Source organism: Idiotropiscis lumnitzeri, chromosome 2 (assembly GCF_059441095.1).
Source record: "Idiotropiscis lumnitzeri isolate Australia: NSW breed Sydney's pygmy pipehorse chromosome 2, RoL_Ilum_1.0, whole genome shotgun sequence".
In the NCBI taxonomy this organism is placed as follows: Eukaryota; Metazoa; Chordata; class Actinopteri; order Syngnathiformes; family Syngnathidae; genus Idiotropiscis; species Idiotropiscis lumnitzeri.
The window spans coordinates 20,810,286-20,835,067 of NC_142392.1; the positions used below are offsets into that span (position 1 = coordinate 20,810,286).

At 40.4% G+C, this 24,782-nt stretch overlaps 2 protein-coding genes across 2 annotated transcripts; both read right to left on the reverse strand.

Annotated features, from left to right (window-relative positions):
• Nucleotides 1–379: 379 nt before the first annotated feature.
• On the reverse strand, nucleotides 380–18,614 carry LOC148341936 (uncharacterized). Its single transcript, XM_088288000.1, has 3 exons — nucleotides 18,554–18,614; nucleotides 13,999–14,801; nucleotides 380–451 (listed from the first exon to the last, which is right to left on the reverse strand). The coding sequence occupies exons 1-3, from the start codon at nucleotides 18,612–18,614 to the stop codon at nucleotides 380–382; spliced, it is 936 nt and encodes a 311-aa protein (XP_088144126.1).
• Nucleotides 18,615–22,505: 3,891 nt separating this feature from the next.
• Nucleotides 22,506–23,710, reverse strand: LOC148341937 (uncharacterized; the record flags this gene model as incomplete). The annotated part of the gene is made up of 1 exon (XM_088288001.1): nucleotides 22,506–23,710. A coding segment is annotated over one exon (999 nt), but the record flags the coding sequence as incomplete, so codon positions are not given.
• Nucleotides 23,711–24,782: the final 1,072 nt, after the last annotated feature.

A 24,782-nucleotide genomic window follows, 5' to 3' on the forward strand; every position in this document is an offset into this window, starting at 1 on the left:
GCACATGCTCTGAGGAATTTGTCTGGTATTCCGTCGGGTCCAGTAGCTTTCCTGGGGTTAATAGCCAGGAGCGCACGCCTCACATCGTGTTCCTCTATGGTGAGTGAGGGGGAGTTGAGGCATGGAGTGCGGGAGTGTGACGGTTGGAGTGAGTCAAAGCGAGCAAAGAAGGGGTATACGTACTCAGGTCTACAGACGTTATGCTACTGGCTCGGCAGTTCGTGATGCTCCGTAGACCCTGCCACACCTCCCGTGGTCTGTTGCTGGCAAGGTGGGACTCCAGCCTCCCTTGTAGTCTGTTTTGGCTCGCTTAATGCCTTATTTCTGGTCAGCACAGGCCACACTGTACATGTCTCTGTCACCTGACCTGAAGGCAGTGTCACGGGCCGTGAGGAGTGAGCGAACCTGGCTGGACATCCAGGGTTTCGTGTTCGGGAAAGTCCGAAGGGTCCTGTTTAGAAACTTCTCTGACAGTTCCGAAATATGAACTTGACAAACGTCTTCAACTTAACTTTTATTGCCGATTTTGTTAAAACATCTGCCACCATGTTGTCGGTTGGACAGTATTTCACACAGATTATCCTGTACCGCAGGCGTGGGCAAACTACGGCCCGGGGGCCACATGCGGCGTTTTGATCAGGCTCGCTGAACTTGAAAAAAAATTAAATGAATAAACCTTGTTCATGTTTTATTTTCAAAATACTGTGTTTTTTCAAAGACATCTATATTGTTGTAATGCTTTTTTTTCCACTTTCATTTAAAATTAAATGTATTTTTTTTTCTCAGATGACGTGAGGGTACCAAAACACTTTATCCATCTGCTCCTGGTCCGGCCCGTATGTCAAATTTTAGAACCCATTGTGGCCCGCCAATCAAAATGTTTTCCCATCCCTGCTGTAAAGGATCACAGGAGCCTATCCCAGGTGTCTATGGGCGAAGGGCGCACAACTCCCTGAACTGGTCGCCAGCCAGGAACAAGGCAGACATAGACACTGTCACTGAGTGAGAACCGAACCCACGATACCCGCACACAAATCAGGCGAATGTACCACTACACCATCAGTGACAATCCCAAATCTATTTTCCCATTATTAACAGCTGACGTGATAAAGTGATACTTTGTCAAGTTTGCACCTTTGCCTTTTTACAGGCTTTTTCGACAGTGCTATGGTGCCTTGATTGTCCGAAAAAACAATAGGTTGCTCTTTATTTTTTGCATGTGATGTTTTCTTTCTCCCAAGGGGATATTTCACATGGATTGAGTTGTTAAGTAACTAAAAAAGTAAAAGAAAAAAAATAATGAAGATTCTTTAAGAATATGCAAGAAAGAAATCTTTCAGATCAAAATTTCACGTTGTGGTTTGACAAATGTTGATAAATTATATTTTCGATGAGGTTTTTGTTTGTTGTTTATTCATTTAATTGTATACTCACTTCAATATTTAAGTATTTTTTCTTTCACTGTTTTTTTACCTCTTTCAGTATTTAATTCGATTTTCATGTAAATATTTAAGCTTGCTTATGTATTACTATTATATATTTTTTTTTATATATATTTATATATTTAAAGATAAAAATGTCCTTTATTAGTCCCACAATGGGGAAATTTGAGGTGTTACAGCAGCAAAGATATAGATCACACAGAGTCGGCGACGTAATGTAGCCGTTAATGGATAACATAAGCAGCAGACATTCATAAAAAGCATGCAAATATACACAGTATAAATGTATAGAAGTGTAAGGGAACACTCCTAATGCCTGTCCATTATACAGAGGGGGAAACACTGTTGTCAGGTTTAAAACGGCCCTGACGCCTTTTTTTACACCGGGAATTATTTAAATAATGATGGCTGAATGTCCAAAGTCAATCAAGCAAAGTTTTATTTTCCAATTTGCGAGTTGGTGAGAGAGAGAGAGCCCACACTCCCTTCATCTGACCCCCTCCTCTGACTCTCCTCCGGACATAAAGAGACAAAGAGGGGGGCTGTCTTCTGGAATTCTAGCAGGCAGGCAGGAAACAACCAATCACAACAGTCAGTTTAAAACTTCAGCTCGAAGATTCAGAAACTTGAAACCGAATGTGTGTGTGTGTGTGTTCAAGCTGTGCTCATGTCTGCTAAATGAGTGTCTGTGTATACAGTTATTAGTGATACAAATAGTGTTTGAAACATGATTATGAATACACAAAATTGGTGACATATCCTAACATTCCCCCCTGTTGTGAATTCAAAATCATGGCCCTACGGCTTTAGGACAGATCATCATTATGAAATCATACAACAGTGTGGTCATCCGTGGAGAGGCGAAAAACCCTCAGTAGGGACAAAAATTCCTCTCCTCTCTTCCGACGTGGAACGAGATCTTCATCATTTGATGACCATCAGGGAATAAAACATATAAAAATACATTTCAATGTGCCTAGTGAAAAATAACAAAACTGTCTCCACGCAGAGCTTGTCCCTGGGGTGACTTGATGCAGGCCCCTTGCCTCGCTGTAGGAGGAGACAGCCGTCTTTACCTCCCGGATCTTCGTGTGTGGTGTATGTGTATGCACGTGTGGGGCTTGGGCGACAAGTCCATTTTCATTTTACGTTTCAGTGTCCAGTTCGAGTTCGTCATCGTCCAGTTCGAGTTTGTCATACTCAACATCAATCAGATTGTAATGTTACTTTTGGACAACAAACATGCAATTAATCATCATTTTTGTCATAAAAATAATGCAACAAAAACAGTCTACACATAACAAAAATGAAAACCATAATTATCCCGATATATTGTCTTTCAAATTCTTCATAGTGGTCATAACATCAATAATTGTTTCATTTTTAAAACTTTAAATGCAATTATGTTCTTCAATCAAGGCTAAAATTACTTTATGTACGTCATTAATTTCCAAACCATATCTAATCTTTTTATTCTGTGGCTTCAACATTCGTATCTGTGGCTGGTGGTGTGGTTCTGATGTGCGTGTGGTCCGAGATTCTGACTCAGGTGGACTCCTGTTCGAGGGATTCGCGTTGCTAGGCCTTTAGCTGGAAACCGGTGAAGTTTGTACTGCAACTGGTGGATCCAGCTGCCACGCCCCGCGACCTTTGCTGCGTCGGGGTCACCGCCATCATCTGGCGAGGGCCATCTCAGCATTCACTTCCCCCCAACGAAGTCGTTTCAACACCTTGAAGAAGAGTTGGTCTCCCACACGGACGTAATTTCTGTAAATCAGAACAACACTTGACCAGTATTGGCGTCTTTTGGATCTTTTTCGGTCAAACATATTTTGCGTTGGTGGTTCTGATGAACCTGAGAGTCTATTGGGGATAGTGTCCTTCCTTCGGCTGGCATTGTCCTCATTGCTGTGATTGAAACCCAGTCTGGCCATTGTCTCTTTTTTTTCATTGTCTTGATAAGTCTGGCCATAACAGTTCAATTAGTGCGTTCCACAAGTCCTGCAGACTGTATGCACAGTGACGCTTTGAGTCCATTTTTTAACAACTGTCCCACTTGTTACAACATCATTCTCAAAATGCATCATTTTCACTTCAAATCACTTCTTGAAATTCCAAATGTCAGGATAATTTGATTACACAACACTTTTCCCAATCGTTTTTAGCATCAGCATGTGTTGTTGGAAACAACTTGATCCATTTTGAAAACATATCAATCATAGTCAAACAATATTGCAACCCAAACAAATAACACTGTCCAAAAAATTTTTTTGTTGAAAAGTCTGTATGTGGGAACAATTCCATATCATATCTAGTCAAGTCAAGTCAATTTTATTTGTATAGCCCTTAATCACAGACAGTCTCAAAGGGCTTTACATAGCCACAATCGACATCCCCGATCTTAACCCCCAGGAGGGCAAGGAAAAACTCACAAAACCTCATTAGGGGAAAAGTGAGAAACCTTGAGAAGGGACCACAGATGGGGGAATCCCCCTTCCAGGATGACCAGGCTGCAATGGATGCCAACTGGGCAACATTTGGCACATACAATGATGCTATGCAATAATAGATGAGATAATATAAGAGTCAATTGAATGAAGTGCTGCAGGAAGATGACTTCAGTGGAGTGGGTCCTCATCCAGGGCCGTAATATCCATGGCAGCATATCCGAAGATGAGCCTTCGATCTTGTACCGGTCAGTTGGTGTAAATTCAGTACAGCCACTTCCAAGTGAATCGCCATCACCTAATTCGGGGAATTGGGAACAGAAAAGAAAGAACAGAAATAGCAAACAGGCCAACAAGTAGTTCAATGAAGTGCTGAAATATAAGGAAATCAGAAAAGGCGCTGCATGAAGACGACTTCGGCAGAGCAGGTCCCTTCCCGGTTCGTCAGTGCCGTAATCTTCAAAGCATGTCCCCATCACCTAATTCCCAAGCAGGGGAAGGAGGGGGCAGAAAAGAGAAGAAGCGGCAGTAAACAGGCCAACAAATAATTAAATTAGATGCTAAAGTATATAAATAAATTGATCAAATGTCGCGCTGCAGGAAGACGACATCACTGGAACAGGTGCATGCCCAGTTGGTCAATGCCTTAAACTTCCTAGTGGGTCACCGTCACCTAATCCCCCAGCCGGGGGAAAAGGGGGCAGAAAAGAAAACAAAAGAAAAAAAAAGCGGCAGTAAACAGGCCAACAAATATTTCAGCTAAATGCACAAGAGTATAAATGCGTCTTTAATAGTGTTTTGAACATTTCTACTGAGGTGGCGCCTCTAATATCTGAGGGAAGTGCATTCCAAAGCATTGGTGCCCGAATAGAGAACGCTCTAGAACCTGCGGACTTCTTTTTGGCTCGCGGGATCACTAAAAGACCAGCATTTTGTGAGCGAAGGTTTCGGGACGGAACATATGGTACCACGAGGTCAACGAGATAAGAAGGTGCTAAGCCGTGCAATATTTTAAAAGTAAGTAGCAGAACTTTAAAATCACATCTCAAGTGGACCGGAAGCCAATGCAAATTGGCTAATATCGGGGTAATATGATCAAACTTTCTCGTCTTAGTTAAGAGTCTAGCTGCTGAATTTTGAACTAACTGCAGACTTTTAATACTCGACATGGGGAGACCCGAGAGCAAAGCGTTACAATAGTCGAGGCGAGATGTAACAAACGCATGGATTAAGATTTCCGCGTCACACGTTGATAGAATTGGGCGAATTTTAGCAATGTTACGCAGATGAAAAAACGCAGTTCGAGTAATATTTTTAATGTGCATTTGAAAAGACATAGTTGCGTCAAATATAACACCGAGATTTTTTGTTGAATCCTTTTGGATAATATTACATTTATCGATATTCAGAGTGGTGTCTTTGAAAAGGTACCGATGATGCGCTGGTCCAATGATGAGCATCTCGGTTTTATCTGAGTTAAGACGCAAAAAATTGAAAGACATCCATTGTTTAATTTCGGCAAGGCACGCCTCTAATTTATAGCAGTCGCGGGGATTCGTTATATCCAACGGCATGTATAATTGCGTATCATCAGCGTAACAGTGAAAACTAATGTTATATTTCCGTATAATATCACCAAGCGGTAGCATATAGATGCTAAACAATAGAGGTCCAAGTACCGATCCCTGCGGAACTCCACATATGATCTTACAAAGATCCGAAGTCGTATTGCCATGAATTACACGGTGCGTCCTCTCCGACAGATACGAATTAAACCAAGAAAGCGCTGAACCTGAAATGCCAACACACGTTTCAAGGCGTTTTAATAATATGTTATGATCAACGGTATCAAAAGCGGCACTAAGATCGAGTAAGAGTAATATTGATGAGGTGTCGGCGTCCATAGCTATGAGAAGATCATTAGTAACTTTAGCAAGGGCCGTCTCAGTAGAGTGGTCGGCTCTAAAACCCGATTGGAAAGGTTCAAATTGATTATTAGCAGTCATATATTCATTAAGTTGTTGCGCTACGACTTTTTCAAGAATTTTTGCAATAAACGGAAGATTTGAAACCGGCCTATAGTTGATGAGACTCTCTGGGTCAAGGTTTGGTTGCTTAAGTAACGGTCGGATAACGGCGGTCCTAAAAGCTGCTGGTACTACACCCGTGGTAAGTGATAGATTAATTATATTTAAAACAGACGGTCCTAGGGTCGTAAACAGTTCTTTAATTAGTTTGCCAGGAAGCGGATCGAGCACACAAGTTGTCGGTTTTGCCGCACTAACCAATTTTGTTAGGCTCTCAAGAGATATTTTTTTAAATTGACATAAGCTTATCGGACAGTTATCAGCCCTAATGTCCCTATTAACACAATTTATCGCGGAATTCGACGGAATTTTAAGAACAGTGTCTTTAATCTCATCACGAATACATTCTATCTTCTGAGTAAAAAATTGCATAAAATCGTGAGCTGAATAGGAAGAGCTATCCGAGGTTGGTCGCTGTTGCGTTAGCATTGCTACGGTATCAAATAAATATTTAGGGTTGTTTTTATGTAAGACAATTAATCTAGAATAATAATTAGTTTTGGCTAAATTAAGCGCTTCTTTGTATATTAGTAAACTATCGCACCATGCCTGACGGAAGACCTCAAGTTTGGTCGCACGCCATTTGCGCTCAAGCTTCCTACAAGATCGTTTCAGTACGCGCGTTTCCTCTGTAAACCACGGAGTAAGCCTCTTTGGACGAGTTTTAGTTTTTAAAGGCGCGACGGAGTCAAGCGCATTTAACAAAGCGACATTAAAGTTGTTTGTGAGATCATCAATCGTACCAATATAATTAGGAAACGAAGCAGTTGCTAAAGGGAGTAGCTCAGAGAGCGCAACGATGGTTGAGGAGCTAATGTTACGGCTGCTATAATTTTGATTATGGTCAGAACGATGACAGTGAGCCAAGACTTCAAATTTGATAAAGTAATGGTCAGATATAGCACTGGTATATGGTAATACAATTATTTTTGAAGATGCTAAGCCTCGGGTTAATACCAAATCTAGCGTATTGCCATTTATATGCGTTGCTTCATTTATTATTTGCGTGAAACCAAACATATCAATGATTGTCCGAAACGCTACCGTAAGTGGTTCCGACGGGAGATTCATATGAATGTTGAAGTCGCCCATGATAAGTATATTATCCGCATGAGTTACTAAATCAGCTACGAATTCAGAAAATTCATCTAAAAAGCCGGATATCTCCTCCCTGTTGAGGCACGACGTCTGCTCGTGTCTCACTCAATGTTTGCATCATTGTCCACCCAATGTGCATGTTCAATTAGTGGTGCCTTTTTCCCTGGCCTGAGATCAACTTGTCAAGTTGATTTACTGTGTGTGTGGGGGTGTGTGTGTGTGTGTGTGTGTGTGTGTGTGTGCTTTCATTAAACCTCTTGTGCTATGTTGACTTTGGGGTTATGGCTTGGCTCCAGCCTTTATTCAATCGTAATCGTGTCATTTTCTGTTCAGAAAATTTTTCTATTTACAAATACTTACTTAGACGTGCTTTATGCGCAACTTTTCTTTTATCTTTTGTGATTTTTAAAGCACCCGTTCGCCCAAAATCAACAGAACACAAGAACATTTTATCTTGACTGTGAGTTCACATTGTAACCATACAGCTCATACAAGATGGGAAACTCCAAATTTTAATTAGCTCACAACCGCCTACGCTCTTCCTGCTTATCCTAACAATTTCTCTCTTTTACAAGTTATCTGTTGGTATCGCACTACTAATACTCCCATCGCATAAAAGTCAGCGTGATTTCTTCCTACAACCTTGGTTCTCAGACACTTTCTTATCAGTCTGGAAGGTGCACCTGGTCTTCAAGTCCTACACGTCTTAACTCCTCCAGTCGGGAGGAAAATATGTCAAAAAGTCAAGTCATGGGTTTGGTGAAAATTTGGACGGCTCCACAGTCGTGTGGCGCCTTCTAAATGGTGCGTGGAAAAAGAATGGCGCTGGGCTTAAATGCATCGCACCTTATTAATGTAATGTTACAATTAAATCGCCGTGCAATGTGAATGTCGTGTGATGGAATGTCATTTTTTCATTCCTTAAAGCAGCAGTGAAAGCTCTTGATCACACTCTTAAATGGTTCTCTGCCACGAAATCCAAATTGTTGTGACTAATATGCAAATGGATTCACTTTCCTGTGTTTCTGCAGCAACACAAGTCCATGAAGCCATTTTTTGCAGTCACTGTTTGCCCAAATGGCTTATAATAATAATTTGGTAGTGCATTAAGATGCTTTGTAAATACAATCTTGCAGTGTATCTCCACAAGTTCCAACATACACAACCCATTTTATGGCCATGATACTATTGTTTTAAACTCACCCTAAGCCTGTTGGGCTCTTTCTCTGCCGCATAAATTACAGCCCTGAGAGACTTTGGGCTCCAACTTTATCTATGAAAGGTCAGGGACTTAATGGAGGTCATGAAAGTGCCAAGGAAGGTGTTTACACAACAGTGGTCTGGCAAAGATTTATTACTATTTTTCTTCCCGCTTATCACTGACAATGCGTCCTTTTAAAGTTTTGACTCTTGTTTAAATTCGCCCTTGCTTATTGATTCTGATATTAAAGTCCAATTGTCAGTGTATCACGGCCTAATAAGCAAAACGCATGTTGATGTAGAAGTCCTTCTACACACACTTTTTATGTTAGTTTTTTTCTTTCGCCACGTGATCTTCTATTGCTTCTCTCTTCGTCCTGAAAAGTTATTGTTTATCACAAGACTCTATGCTTCCTTCTTTTTTTTTAAATGTTTTCTCTTTTCCTTTCTTCTGCTCAACACGTTCAAGCTTTTTGTGCATAGTTTAGAATCTTCTTTTCCATTTTACAAGTTGGCCAATTTAAATTAGGTTGTTTTATTTGAAAAGCCTGTAATTCTCTTTTTCCTTTTTCACATAATCACAAATTTCTTATCACAAAATGAACATGTTAATTCTACTTCAAAGTGGACAAGTACACATCAATGTTATTTGCAATTTCTAATTTCTTCTCTGCTTTAATGAAAATTATAGCCCTTGCCAAATTTTTCCTGTATCATTTATATTTCTGCATTTCATTGCATCTCTGGCCTACTTTAATATAAACATCATCAACTGGAATATGAAATCTAAAATATTTATTTCTTCAATTCACCAAAAAGCAAAATCTAATTTCTATCCTCCTCCTCACAGGAGCCTCTCCACAGTCTGCTCCTAATTTCCAAATTCACTGTAGTTTTTCCACAACCACTCAAACCTACCAATGTCTCGAATCAAAATTTAAAAAATCAAGAAACACCTATGTTTTTGCAAAAATTCCTCATGTTCACTTTCAGAAGCTTCATCCAATTGTTAAAATTTCATAACACCTACTTCTCCCTTTCTGAAGGAGACGCAAGTATACAATTAAGTAAAAACCATCATCAAAATGATATATCTTGTCTATTGAATCATGTAAATATAAATTATCTCATCACTAAACTTTTTCTGTAAATTAATCACATCCCCACAACTTGGGCTCTCATTATTCTGTCAAAATAAAACTAATTTCAATTCATGCAACCAACTCAGTGTCCTTCTGGGTCCCTCAACCACACAGGTTCTAATTCTGTTACTCTGTTCCATTTTTCCACTTGCAAATCTGACTATGGGCTTTCTCACTTGCCCTGTCATTTGAAATTGATTTATTATAAGCAATCCTATCTGCACCAATGTCACATAAAAAGGGTAATTGGTGTCCCATTACCAATACGGTTATTTCAGCTCAATCATTTAATCAAAAGCCAATATCTCTTGTAAATTTAGGAAAACCTCTTCATTTAAAAACTCATCTGTTCTTTAATCTTTCTATCTTAGTCATGCTGAAGGCTGCTTCTTCTCAAGGCAATTTCTTGCTATCTGGCCTTCTTTTAGTGTGGTCTTCCTGTGTGGTTGACGGCAGTTTCTGGCAAAGTGTCCTGATCTGCCACAATTGTAACAAATATCATCTCCGGTGGGAAGGCGTCCTTGTCTCAGCCTCTTCCACCTTGATAAAAGACTTTCTGACCTTTATTTTGATAAAAAGTGTCTATAGACCTCTGTTTCTTTTTATTTTCTATCTTCTCAGCATGGAGGGCGTGATTTACATACTCCTCCAGGGTACCTGTTGGCAGGCAAATGTAATGTTTATTTACCCACTTATGAATTTCCTCTCTTGATCCTGCATGTAAAGCATTCTTCAACTGCTGTTGAAATGCCCCATCCACATCACCATCTTCCTGCAGCCCGCTGTGGTTTTGAAACACAGCTGTCATTCTCACTTTGTATTGCCCAAATGTCTCATCTTCCTCTTGTTTTACTCTTCCTATTTCAGCCTAATTTGCTCCATCTGACTTTTCACATTTCTTTCCCTTGCTTATTTTGTTTTCATCCTTTCTTTTCTGTTTCTTGTCACCCTCTTCTCTCTTTGAGGCTACCCTCATCCAATATTCTGTTTCCTCAAAGCCATTTTTCTTCATCTTTTTGGGGTCTTTCTTTGTCTTTGCTATGATTGATTTCTGCAATGCGGCTATTTTTCGTGTTTTTAACTGACCATTAAAGCCATGTTCAGCTTTCCATGAGTCTAAATACTGAATTTTATCAAGATCCTGTTTTTTGATGAACTTCCTTATCTTCACTCATCCTAGGCATCTGGGTTAAATTTTTTTATTTTTCAGAAAACGCACATCAGGCTATTTCTCTCTTTTCTTTTAAGCCTATCCCGTTGTATAAGTTATTTTATTTAATTTCAAATTTAAATGAATTTATCTCCTCAAATCATCTTCTTTATTAATTTCTTTTGTAAATTTGGGAATTATTTTTCTCAATAAGATCTCGTCACTCATAAGTAGCCTTTTGTTGGTTACTAATCCTTGATTCCATTTTATCTCTACTTCATCAATCCTTTTAGCATAATTCCAACCACTTTGATCACTCTCCCTGACATTTAGACACACAGACAGACACTCAGACAGACACACAGACATATACACGGGCCCACAAAACGACACACACAGTTCTCAACACGGAACAACTTCAAACAAGAATAACATGTTAGTAATAACAGCAACACAATCCATCTTTATCTTTTGCCCATAATAAGTCCTTTAATTCAACTAATATCTCTCATAATTATGTATGTGCAGCCCTATAGGGCCAATGCAGCCTCTGCCACAAATGCACACTGCCACTTATACACGCAACACATTGAGGTGAGCGCTTTTTTGGTTTTTCTATCTTTTATTGGGGGTTTTTGTCTTATCGGTGCAGTTCTGTCTGATCTAGTTCTCATTCTATGTGGCGTTACCTGATAATGTGGGTGGTGGGGGTAATTCAGGATGCAGGGGGCAGTTGCAACCCCCTCCCTCTTCTTTACCTTCTTCAACAACCTTCTCTGTCATTCTCAAATACTATTCCTGTTTATAACCCTTATTGCATTATACAAGATAAAATACCAAAAGGTATTTGTAATCCCCAATCACACCATTCACTCACTTTGCATACAGTTTTTCCGCAAACATCCACAAGCAAAAATGATTATTCCACATCTGATGTTGTGTGTGTGGGTTTTACTTTTTCCTTTTCTCTTCAGCTTACTTTCTTTCTCTGCAAATTCTTTTCACTTCTGAATTTGCTTTCTTATGCTGGAATTCTAACCCACACGCACACACGCTCACACACCCACGCACGCCCCCACACGCACGCTCTTTCTCACTGACTCAAACCCCCACCTAGTTTTTCCTTTTTTCCTTTCTCCACACACACACAGCTGCGCAGCTCCAAGATCACACACACACAGTCAAAATGAGCAGTCTGCTTGCCAAAGAAATTCAAAATAAAAACCACCAAAAATAATGCCTTATTTTTCCCTAAATTTCAATGTGAAATTGTGAGGAGACCTCCTCCAAGTGCGATTATTTTTCTCTTTCTCTCTATTTATCGACACCGAGGAACTTCTAATAGACTCTACCGTGCTGTCGGTTTGAACGAGTTACGACCTAATTTCTTCTTTTTGTAACTCCCTAAACAACACGATCCGGTTTAGACGTACCGCAGGACGTTCTAATAGATACTACCGCGCTATCCGTAATGTTCAGTTGAGATGTTTAACACTGTTGAAACGAGTTACGGCCTAATACTATTTGTAACTCCTTGAATAACGCGATCGGGTTTTTTTTCTTCCTTTCTTCCTTATCAGACGGACCGCAGAACCGCCAATCAATGCTACCATGCTCTCCGTAAGGGAGATCCAGCCTCCCGAGAAGTCCAGCTTCCCTTCAGCGCAATGAGTTATGGCCCAATTATTTTTCTATAACTCCTTAGACGAGCACCATCCAGTTTATTTTCTTTTCGACCGAACTACTGCAAAACGGCCGGCGTGCTTCCTTACTCAGCTTTTTCACTCCCTCACATAAATCACCCCTTACGAATTGTTTTAAAATTTAAAATGGTGGTACAAAATAATTTGAAAAACCATACCTGGCTTCCTCCGGATCCGCCTGGTCCGACAGGGAACCGACATCCGGGCAGACGGCCGCACCGGAGCTCAGAGGCCCGCTTTCAAATGGTGAAGCGCTGACGTCAGATTCGTTGGCCCCCGAAATATCCAGCGACGATCGCCTGTCCGGGTGTGGCTCCCGGGTTTCGGCACCAATAAATGTCAGGTTTAAAAGGGTCCTGACGCCTTCATTAGACTGAATTAAAATACAGAGAACCAGAGGAATAACCAGGGAAGGTTTTGTCTTTTCTCCATCGCGATGGGAGGAGAAGCCAGGAGATGAAGTAGACGTCTTGCCAGTTCACTCTCCCGCACTCTCACTGACTTCTTCGCCCAACCCTTTGGACTTTTATTCAAAGGAAAACGAAACTTATGGAAAGTGAAACTTATACAAGCGTGTGGGTGTGCCAGTTGTGCGCATGTGTGCTGAAGCAATGATGTGCGTGTCTGTGAGTGTGTGTGTAATTATCATTGATACAAATAGTGTATAAAAACATGATTAAAAATACACGAACTATTTACATACTCTCACAGGAATTAGGCGATGGTGATTCACCTGGAAGTGGCTGTTCTGAATTTACACCAACTGACCGGTACAAGATCGAAGGCTCATCCATGGAGATTACGGCCCTGGATGAGGACCCACTCCACTGAAGTCATCTTCCTGCAGCACTTCTTTTGATTGACTCTCACATTATCTCATCTAACATTGTATAGCATCATCTTATGTGTCAAATGTTGCCCAGTTGGCATCCATTGCAGCCTGGAAGGGGGATTCCCCCATTTGTTGTCCCTTCTCTAGGTTTCTCACTTTTCCCCTAATGAGGTTTTTTGAGTTTTTCCTTGCCCTCCTGGGGGTTAAGATCAGTGGATGTCGATTGTGGTTATGTAAAGCCCTTTGAGACTGTCTGTGATTTAGGGCGATACAAATAAAATTGACTTGACTTGTTGCATATGCATTCCCATCCCGCTAGTCTTTGGGATTTCCCTCCAAAAGTCCCCCAGAGGGAGAGCAGATGCGTCTCCCCGTTGATACGCCGTCTACTAGTGACCACCTTAAATTACTCTCATACCCTGGAAGGTCACTGACCTGGCGAGAGAATTGCCCCCACCATAAACAATGCTCAGGCCTATTTTCTATCTCTTTTAATCAGAAAGTGAAATGTTAAATGTATGTGAGGGGATATTTGAAGACTTTGAGTTTTGTTCAATGGACCATACATATACGACCCAGCCAAACACACCGAGAAAACCAGCGCTGATCACATTGGCTTAGTGTCAATAAAAGAGCTTTGCAAAACTAAATTTATCATATTTCATTCAAAATCACATTTACATCTTACCACAAAGAGTCAGTTCCTTCAGTTTTTTGTTGTCTTTTTTTTAAGCTTCAAGGATCGCTGCTTTTCTCACCAGCACAATCGTGTCTCTTAGCACTCCGTTTAGTGGAGAATTTTTTAGCACAAACGCTGCAACTGAATGGCTTGTCTCCACTGTGCGTTCTTGTGTGGCTTCGTAAACTTGACTTTACAGAGAAGCTTTTGCCACAAACTGAGCAGGAATAAGTTTTTTCTCCAGTGTGTGTTCTTGTGTGCCTTGTTAAAGTTGACTTATACAGGAAGCTTTGGCCACAAACTGAGCAGGTAAAAGGTTTTTCACCACTGTGTGTTCTTGTGTGTTCTGTTAAATATGTCTTTCTTGAGAAGAATTTTCCACAAACTGAGCAGGAAAAAGGTTTTTCACCACTGTGTGTTGTTGTGTGTTTTGTTAAACTTATCTTATGAGAGAAACTCTTGCCACAAACTGAGCAGGAAAAAGGTTTTTCTCCAGTGTGTGTTCTTGTGTGGATTGTTAAATGTGCCTTTTGAGAGAAGCTTTTGCCACAAACTGAACAGGAAAAAGGTTTTTCACCACTGTGTGTTCTTGTGTGTCTTGTTAAAGTTGACTTATACAGGAAGCTTTGGCCACAAACTGAGCAGGTAAAAGGTTTTTCACCACTGTGTGTTCTTGTGTGTTCTGTTAAATATGTCTTTCTTGAGAAGAATTTTCCACAAACTGAGCAGGAAAAAGGTTTTTCACCACTGTGTGTTGTTGTGTGTTTTGTTAAACTTATCTTATGAGAGAAACTCTTGCCACAAACTGAGCAGGAAAAAGGTTTTTCTCCAGTGTGTGTTCTTGTGTGGATTGTTAAATGTGCCTTTTGAGAGAAGCTTTTGCCACAAACTGAGCAGGAAAAAGGTTTTTCACCACTGTGTGTTCTTCTATGTTTTGTTAAGGTTGACTTATCAAAGAAGCTTCTGCCACAAACTGAGCAGGAAAAAGGTTTTTCTCCAGTGTGTGTTCTTGTGTGCCTTACTAAATAAGACTTTTGAGAAAAGCATTTACTGCAAACTGAGCAAGAAAAAAGTTTTTCTCCACTGTGTGTTCTTGTGTGGTTTGTTAAATGCGACTTTTGAGAGAAACTCTTGCCACAAATTGAGCAGGAAAATGTTTTTTCTCCAGTGTGTGTTTTTGTGTGCCCTTTTAAAGACAACTTTGAAGTTAATGAGTCAGTGTGACATGCCCTTTCACCTTTGGCTTGCCCATCATCATCATCATCTTCATCATCATCATAAGTATCATCATCGTGATGAGCATCTGATAATGTGTCCTCATTATGTACTTGTGATGGTCTCCATTGGTCTTCATCACCTTCTGCTGTCACGTGACTACTTGAGATGCTGCTTGGAGGCTCCGCCCCTCTGTTGTCCTCACTCTCATCTTTGTTTTCATCTTCAGTCTTGATTGGGACACCGTTCACTGGTGACTTGTTGATCTCCTCCTCCTCCTCCTCCTTTTTCATGTGAGTCAAGTCTGGCTCCTCTTTCACAGAACAGGGATCGTATTCACTGACGTCTGTCGGACACAAAAAGACAAACACACATTTGGTTTGGTCAAGTCAAAGCTCATGCGGTGACTTTGTCTTATATTGTTTCTACTGTGCTACCTTGACTTATGCCTGCCGCACACGGAGCAATGCGTGCGACCCCAACTTGGACCGGACTATGGGGGCATTTCACAAAATTACGTCCTACGATGTAAACCTCCCTTTAGCAGCACAACAACAGTGATAAACGAGCATCTAAAAAGGAAGCACGTTGCGGCTGATGCCCGATTTCATTCCTGAATTAGTCACAGACGTTTCTGGAAGCGAGCTGAAGTTAGCACACACAAGCTATTGTGTGCGTCTGATGGAACACCTGTTGTGGGACCCTAACTTATTAATGGGGGCCACTGGGGGCCATCGCAACATAATGTCATTGATAAAATAGGAATCGTTCAAGTGAAATATGTTTACAAGTATTTCATTTTGCATTTAGAGATAGTTTCATCGTGGGTACTTTTTGCTTCCATTATAATCTGAATACCAAAAAGAATTAAAGGGGCCCTGGCATCAGAGTCGCTATTTATTGCATGATTTACGTTTGTTTGGTTTTTTTTACCCAAAATGACATTTATCCTGCTAGTACATTCCGACATTCCCCTTTTTCCTTTTTTTAAATAAAATTTCTGTTTCTAAATCAAATTTAAAACAAAATTATGTTTGAAGAGACAAAATCCCTTCACATAAGCATTAAGCAACAACACTTTCACTCTGACTTTCATGTTGACATATTTGAATAATGACTGTTTATATTAAACTTATCCAATACATATTCAAATTAGACTAAGATACACCATAATATTTTAAGAGTTCACTGAATTATTTTGGAACTGCAATGATGCTTAACTGCCAAAGGGTGTCAGTAATGAGTAACAAAGGAACACAAGACCTCCCACTGATACATCATCATTGTCATTGGGATAAATTACCAGGAACTACGAGTTGTGGGGGAGATGCAAACCACCTGGGCCACAGGAACTTTATGACCAGGAACTAAATGTTCCTGTACTTGTAGGTAGAAAAGGGGGTTGTGACGTTCTCCCTTTTTAAGCCCATAGTAAGCCAAAGATGCAGATGCATTCCTTGCAGCATGCGCTTGTTCACTGATGAGATCCGTGCAACCCTGGATGGATGCATTCAATGTATTTTAAATGATTGGATGGGGTGAAACTACGCACATATGCACAAAACAGTGCAGAGCCACCGGAGGTTCATTGACTCTCACCCGACGAAGCCAGTACAAAGTTAATAAATAAATAAATAAATAAGACCAATACGTACTTGATTTTTTTTTTTTTTAAACTTAATATTTTGTGTTTTATCCACTAAAATTGATCAACCGCCATTGATGTTTTCGCCGCAGTGTGCACATTTTTTAGAGTCGGGCAGAATTCCTTCCGTAAGGAATTGCTTGAACAAGATATAAAAACCAGAAAATGTAAAATGTTAAACGAGTTCAAATTTTATCCTGGGAAAAACATGGAGTTTACCCCCCACTATTGGTTATTCTTTGGCATTTATTTTCTGCACTGATTTCATTTGGCATAAACAAATGTTCAGCAAACCGACAAGTAAAAGGCAATATTTAAAAATAAAACGGCAATAACCTTGAACGCATTTCCCCAAACAACTTAATGTTGTGATGCATATTTCTGATGAAAGAAAGTCGTTCGAAACAAAGCAAATGAGAGTAAAACGTGTACAAACCTGCTTTGAGTGGCACAACACGAGGCTGGTTGCAACCTTCGCCCAACAGTTGAAGACGTTGCTCGTTCTCTTCTTTTATTCCACAAAGTTCCTCTTTGTACTTGGGTGTCGTTCTTGCACACATTTTCAAATGATAATTCCAAAAAATCCGCACTTGATCTCTGCTTGGCAATGAGTCATGTGCCTCTTTTCGTTAGCGGCTAGCTAGCTAACAAGCTAAGCTAACTACGCCGAAAAGCATCAACGCGCGAAGATGAGGTTATCGGGACACAAAAACTTAATGAATTATGTCGTAGTCCTTTAGAGTAGCACTGGACATGCTTTGAGAAAATTACAGTCAGTTCCACACTAAATCAGAAGAATTTAGCGGTGGGATTTTTTGTTCCGGTGTGGACGACCCGTGGATGTGGTCGAGGTCCTTCGGAAGCTGCGCGCTTGCTATGACGTCATGCTTTATTAAGCGCGTATTTTTCAAATATATTTATTTGCTTCTGTGTTTGTTTTTTACACCTGGCTGTTCTATTTTAATATATTTTTTTTTATATAATATTTTATTTCGGTTGATTAAAAAAATGTAACAAAATAACTAAATTCACGCCACATTGGTGAGTCATCTCTCGCGTCACTTCCGCCTATGCCCCGAGAAGCCGCCGCTGCAACAGCAGTGGGACGTTTACGATTCTCTGACCGATGCTGCGGTTCACTCGGGCTGCAAGATTGTATGAATATAATGTCTGCATATACTAGAAGTGCTTCTCAATTATTTCACGCCCTCCCCTACCAAGAAGAAAAAGATTCGCGCCCCCCCACCACCAATTTTTTTTTCTGTCTTTGTATAGTGATGTTAGATTGTCAATAAAATATTCCTTAACTAAGCTAAATTGATAAGAAATATAATTTTGAGAATTATTATTGTGAGGATCTCGAAACTCAGTACTCTGTTGTGCAAATATTGATGAGATGATAAATATTTACTCATACGTTTTTTGTAAAATCTTTATTCACAAAAGCAAACCAAACACATTTATGAATACCAAAATCCATGCGATGGATCTAATTTGAAGTACTTAGCACCTGCCATGTCACTCAGGATTTTTTTCACGCTTGGGAACCTGATAATGTTCTCTTATATGAAACAAATCAGTGCCTACCTTCTGCCAGGGAGTTGTGGGAAGGTCAGCTACCAGTATTGGCTCTTTGACTTGTTTGTGTTGATGTTTTTGGCAAACTTGGCATTTTTGAATCATTTCTTCGATGTCTTTGTTAATGCCCGGCCAGTAGATGGCTTCTCGTGCTCTTCTCTTACATTTCTCCACTCCCAGGTGTCCTTCGTGAAGACGCTGAAGCATGTCCTTGTGCATAGCTTGTGGAACTACAATCCTGTCCGTCCTCAGCAGGAGGCCGTCCGCCATGCACAACTCCGCTCTCATCGGGTAAAACTGAGGGCAGTTCCCTTTTGACCATCCATTGTTCATACATTGTGACACTTTGTTCAAGACTGGGTCCATAGCCGTCTCTGCAACAATTTGTTGCAGCATAGCGTCAGTAGCAGGAAGCGCGGCTGTGACCATGTTAATGTGAGCCTCAGCCTCCTCCGCCGTAACGCAGTCCTTGATGTCACTGTTAGGGTGCGGCGCTCGGGATAACGCATCAGCAAGCACGATGTATTTTCCAGGCGTGTATATTAGCTCAAAATCATAGCGCTGCAACGTCATCATGCGTTGAATTCTGGGCGTCATGTCATTGAGATTTTTCTTCCTAATTGAAATCAGTGGCTTATGATCAGTCTCTGCTATGAACGTGGGCAGTCCATAAACATACGTGTGAAATTTGCCACATCCAAACACTAGACCCAGTGACTCCTTTTCGATCTGTGCATAGCATTTTTCAGTCTCTAACATTGACCTGGATGCATAGGCTACAGGTTGCCATGTGTCTCTCGCCTTTTGCAACAGTACGGCACCTAGCCCATCTTTCGACGCTTCAGTGGAAATTTTGGTTGGTTTTGATGGATCAAAGTAGGCAAGGACTGGCTCAGTTGTCACAGTTCTCTTTAGATCTTGCCATTCTTTGTCATGTTTTGTTGTCCACTCAAAGACTACGTTGTGATGCAGCAGCAAACTTTGGGACTTTGACTTGAAGAGAGGTTTGGAATGAACTTGCCCCGGAGGTTTATCATCCCCATTGCTCGCAGAAGTCCTTTTTTCTCAGTTGGAACTGGCATGTCCAGCATTGCTTGCACTTTGGTTCTGTCTGGCACCACTCCATCTGCTGTGAGCTTGTCTCCCAAGAATGTCAATTCTGTAACTCCAAACAGACATTTCAGAAATCAGAAATCCCTTTATTGACATTGTACTCAAGTGTGCAACGAGATTAGACATTTCTCTCGTTTTAGTTTAAGTCCATTCATTTTAACTCTTTGTAGCAGTTCCTCGAATCTCTCATTGTGTTCTTGTTCCGTGTTTCCCCAAACAACCAAATCATCAATGTACACACGGGTTCCTTCCAGACCTTCTATGATTGACTCCATAGCTCTGTGAAAGAACTCAGGCGCAGACTTTATGCCAAATGGCAGTCTCAGAAAACAGAAACGCCCAAATGGTGTGTTGAAGGTGGTGTACCTGCTGCTTTCGGTGTCCAGCTTCAGCTGCCAAAATCGATGCGATGCATCTCATTTGCTAAAGTACTTCGCACCTGCCATGTCACTCAGGATTTCTTCACGCTTGGGAATCCGATAATGTTCGTTTTTAATGTTCTCATTCAGATCTTTGGGGTCGAGGCAAACACGTAACTCTGGGAAGTTCCTCTTTTTAACACGCGTGATGGAATTTACCCAGTCGGTGGGTTCTTCCACTTTCTCTATGACTCCGATCGGTGTCATTCTGCTCAGTTCCTTTTTTAATCTCTCTTTGAGAGGGGCTGGGACTCTTCTCGGGGCATGTACTACAGGTTTAGCATCTTCCTTGAGCTGTATTTTGTAAGGACAAGGTACGCTACCTTTGAAGACAGAAAAGTATTTGTTCACTATACTCTTACTACCGTCACTGTTCAACATTTTGTTGTTCTTATTGACATCCTTGCTGGTGATTTGGTAAATTCTTTTTATCAATCCAAGATCTTCAGATGTCCTGTCTCCAAAAATTGACTCCAGTCTACTTGGCACAATTGTGAACGTTAATTTGTGTTGTCTTCCCTTTGCTGTCACTTTTAGCCTACAACATCCCTTTGTTTTTATTGGCTGATTGTTGTCGGTTTTCAATTTCACGGCCTTGTTTGACGGTTGCGACAGCCAATCAGATCACGAGTTGGTTACAGTGAACCTTTTCGCTGGCCTTTTGCTGAGGGTGATGAACGCGTTTTGTGATTGGATACTCACTCGTGAGGGGGCAGCGCGATGCCGAATCAACACACTCGAAAGTTGTAATTGGCGGCCGTTCGAAAATCTAAAATATATTCTTGCTTTTTTTTAACCACAATGGCCGAAGGAGGGAAAAGTGTGGATTTAATTGCAGATACACTTGCAAGGACATTTTCAAGTCGGACCTTTCAAGAGAAGCTATATCGTCCAACACTCACTCAGTGGTGCGTAAGTGTGTTTCTGGATATTATTTGTCCAGCCGTGGTGTCATAAATGATGGTATTTTGATGGGGATTTATTCAAGTAGGACAAAGAAGGACTTCACTGAAGGCACAGGTATGAAATGCACTGAAGTAACTTAAAAATTAAAAGTAAAAAACTTATGATTGTTTAAGAATGTGCAAGCAAGAACTCAATCTGATCGAAATGTTGTGCTTTGAGAAATGTTGATAAATAAGGATATTTTCCAGGAGGTATTTATTTCTTTGTTGTTTATTCATTCAATTCTATACTTATTTCAATATTTGAGTATTATTTTTCTTTCAATATGTCGTATATTTTGTCTTTGAAGTGTGGGTCCTTGCTGCCTTCCGGAGAGGCAGCCGAGCAAGGCTGGATTGGTGATGGAAAAGAACGAAAGAAAGAAGAAAGATTTTATTCTCGTCACATGCTGATGTCAAAAGAAGTCTCCCCAAAAACGTGTGCGTGTGTGCGCTCCGCGCACGTGCGAGCGCCCTCTCAGACATTCCCTTCTTTTATGGAATGCCCAAATGGGACATGAATATCTAATTTCCCTTGTTGCATATGCATTCCCATCCCGCTAGTCTTCGGGATTTCCCTCCAAAAGTCCCCCAGAGGGAGAGCAGGTGCGTCTCCCCGTTGATACGACCAGTCTACGAGTGACCACCTTAAATTACTGTCACACCCTGGAAGGTCACTGACCTGGCGAGAGAATTGCCCCCACCATAAACAATGCTCAGGCCTATTTTCTCTTAGGGCAGTATCTGGTTACATCGGAACTTCAGAACCAAGACTGGTCACTTCTGTGAGCTCCAGTCCCTTCATAGTTTCACAAAGAGAATTACTTCCCATATCTATATTAGGCCATTTAATAATACACGACTTTTTAAAAATGTATTTCAATGTATATTTAAGCTTGCTGATGTAATACTACAATATTTATTCAATTATTATAATATGCAACATTATATCAATATTAATTTAAACTTTTTCATTTCACTCTTGAATATTTCTTAACATATTTGTTCATTTGAATATGTATGCAATTTAAATTATTCCATCCATCCAGCCATTTTCTGCCGCTCATCCGGGGTCGGGTTATTGAATTAATTTAATACATAAGTATTTTTTATATTTCAATATTTATTTCAATACTGGGACTCTTCTCAATGAGTTCAATATTTATAAAATGTTTCGATATTTCTTATTAATTGAATTAAGTCTGTATGTGGTTTCCAATTTTAATATTTCCCTATTTAATTATATAACTAATCCAATGTATAAAAAATATAATATAGCATGAACAAAAATATTTGGTATATTTGACAAAATGACAGTTTTTCCAAAGTGAGATCCTGCTTAGCAACAAACCCCAAACGCTTGATAGAGCTCAATCTAGAAAGTGGTTTTAGCAAGTCAGAAATTTATTCAGAAAGTGAAATATTAAATGTATGAGAGGGGATATTTGAAGAGTTTGAGTTTTGTTCAATGGACCATACATATACGAGCCAGCCAAACACAGCGAGAAAACCAGCGCTGACTCCAGTCGCCATCAAGTTGCCAACTCCTGACATTCCAAAACCTTTGAGAGAAACTGAGACGATTTGCGTTTTTCTTTCTGGTTCTTTTTATAGTTCAACTTCGAGTTCAGTTTTTCACCTTTTCACACAGCGTAATGAAGGCCAGTTGAGCAAGTGGAACAAGTGATTTTATTGATGATTGTGGAAGGCACCGATTTCATAAGCACCGTTTCTTCTCACACCTTTTCCATTAAGTACGATTAAAAAGACAACTGAAAAGCATAACGTTAACAAATGTTGTTCCAGGCAAAGGCAATTAATTTTATTTACATGTTTGATGTAAACACAAAAAAATCATCACACAAACACATTGATAATTCTGGCTCTGACCCCATTGGCTTAGTGCCAATAAAAGAGCTTTGCAAAATTAAATTTTTCAGATTTTATTCAAAATCAAAATTTACATCATACCACAAAGAGTCAGTTCCTTCAGTTTTTTGTTGTCTTTTTTTAAGCTTCAAGGATTGCTGCAATTCTCACCAGCACAATCGTGTCTCTCAGCACTACGTTGAGTGAAGAATTTTTTTGCACAAACGCTGCAACTGAATGGCTTGTCTCCACTGTGTGCTCTTGTGTGGCGTCGTAAATGCGACTTTTGAGAGAAACTCTTGCCACAAATTGAGCAGAAAAAAGCTTTTTCACCAGTGTGTGTTCTTGTGTGTTTTGTGAAACTTGCCTTATGAGAGAAGCTTTTGCCACATACTGAGCAAGAAAAAGGTTTTTCTCCAGTGTGTGTTCTTGTGTGACAAGTTAAATTTGACTTTACAGAGAAGCGTCTACCACAAACTGAGCAGGAAAAAGGGTTTTCTCCAGTGTGCTTTCTTGTGTGGCTTGTTAAACTTGACTTTTGTGAGAAGCATTTTCCACAAACTGAGCAAGAAAAAGGTTTTTCTCCACTGTGTGTTCTTGTGTGTTCTGTTAAACTTGACTTTTGAGAGAAGCATTTTCCACAAACTGAGCAAGAAAAAGGTTTTTCTCCACTGTGCTTTCTTGTGTGATATGTTAAATGTCCCTTTTCAGAGAATCCTTTGCCACAAACTGAGCAAGAAAAAGGTTTTTCTCCACTGTGCGTTCTTGTGTGCCTTACTAAATGAGACTTCCGAGAGAAGCTTTTGCCACAAACTGAGCAAGAAAAAGGTTTTTCTCCACTGTGCGTTCCTGTGTGCCTTACTAAATGAGACTTCCGAGAGAAGCTTTTGCCGCAAACTGAGCAAGAAAAAGGTTTTTCTCCACTGTGCATTCTTGTGTGGATTGTTAAATCAAACTTTTGATAGAAGCTTTTGCCACAAACTGAGCAAGAAAAAGGTTTTTCTCCACTGTGCGTTCTTGTGTGCATTACTAAATGAGACTTTTGAGAGAAGCTTTTGCCACATACTGAGCAGGTAAAAGATGTTTCTCCACTGTGTGTTCTTGTGTGGATTGTTAAATGAAACTTTCGAGAGAAGCTTTTGCCACAAACCGAGCAAGGAAAAGGTTTTTCACCACTGTGAGTTTTTCCGTGCCCTTTTAAAGACAGCTTTGAAGTGAATGAGTCAGTGTGACATGCCCTTTCACCTTTGGCTTGCCCATCATCATCATCATCATCATCGTCATGAGCGTCTGATAATGTGTCCTTATTATGTACTTGTGATGGCCCGCAGTGGTCTTCATCACCTTCTGTTATCACGTGATGACTTGAGCTGCTGCTTGGAGGCTCCGCCCCTCTGTTGTCTTCACTCTCATCCTTGTTTTCATCTTCAGTCTTTATAGGGACAACGTTCACTGGTGACTTGTTGATCTCCTCCTCCTCCTCCTCCTTTTTGATGTGAGTCCAGTCTGGCTCCTCTTTCACAGAACGGAGATCGTTTTGTCTGACGTCTGTAGGACACAGAAAGACAAACACACATTTGGTTTGGTCAAGTCAAACCTCAGGCGGCGACTTTGTCTTATTTTCTACCGCGCTACCTTGATTTGCGCCTGCCGCACATGGAGCAATGCGTGCGACCCCAACTTGGACCGGACCATGGGGACATTTCACAAAATTACGTCCTACGATGTAAACGTCCCTTTAGCAGCACAACTGTGATAAACGAGCATCTAAAAAGGAAGCACGTTGCGGCTGATGCCCGATTTCATTCCGGACATAGTCAAAGACGTTTCTGGAAGCGAGCTGAAGTTAGCACACACAGGCTATTGTGTGCATCTGATGGAACACCTGTTGTGGGACCCTAACATCTTGATGCAGACCACTGGGGGCCATCGCAACATAATGTCATTGATAAAATAGGAATCCTACAAGTGAAATATGTTTACAAGTATTTCTTTTTGCATTTAGAGATAGTTTCATCGTGGGTACTTTTTGCTTCCATTATAATCTGGATCCCTAAAAGAATTAAAGGGGCCCTGGAATCAGAGTGGCTATTTATTGCATGATTTACGTTTGTTTTTTGTTTTTTTTACCCAAAATGACATTTATCCTGCTAGTACATTCCGACATTCCCCTTTTTCCTTTTTTAAAATAAAATTTCTGTTTCTAAATCAAATTTAAA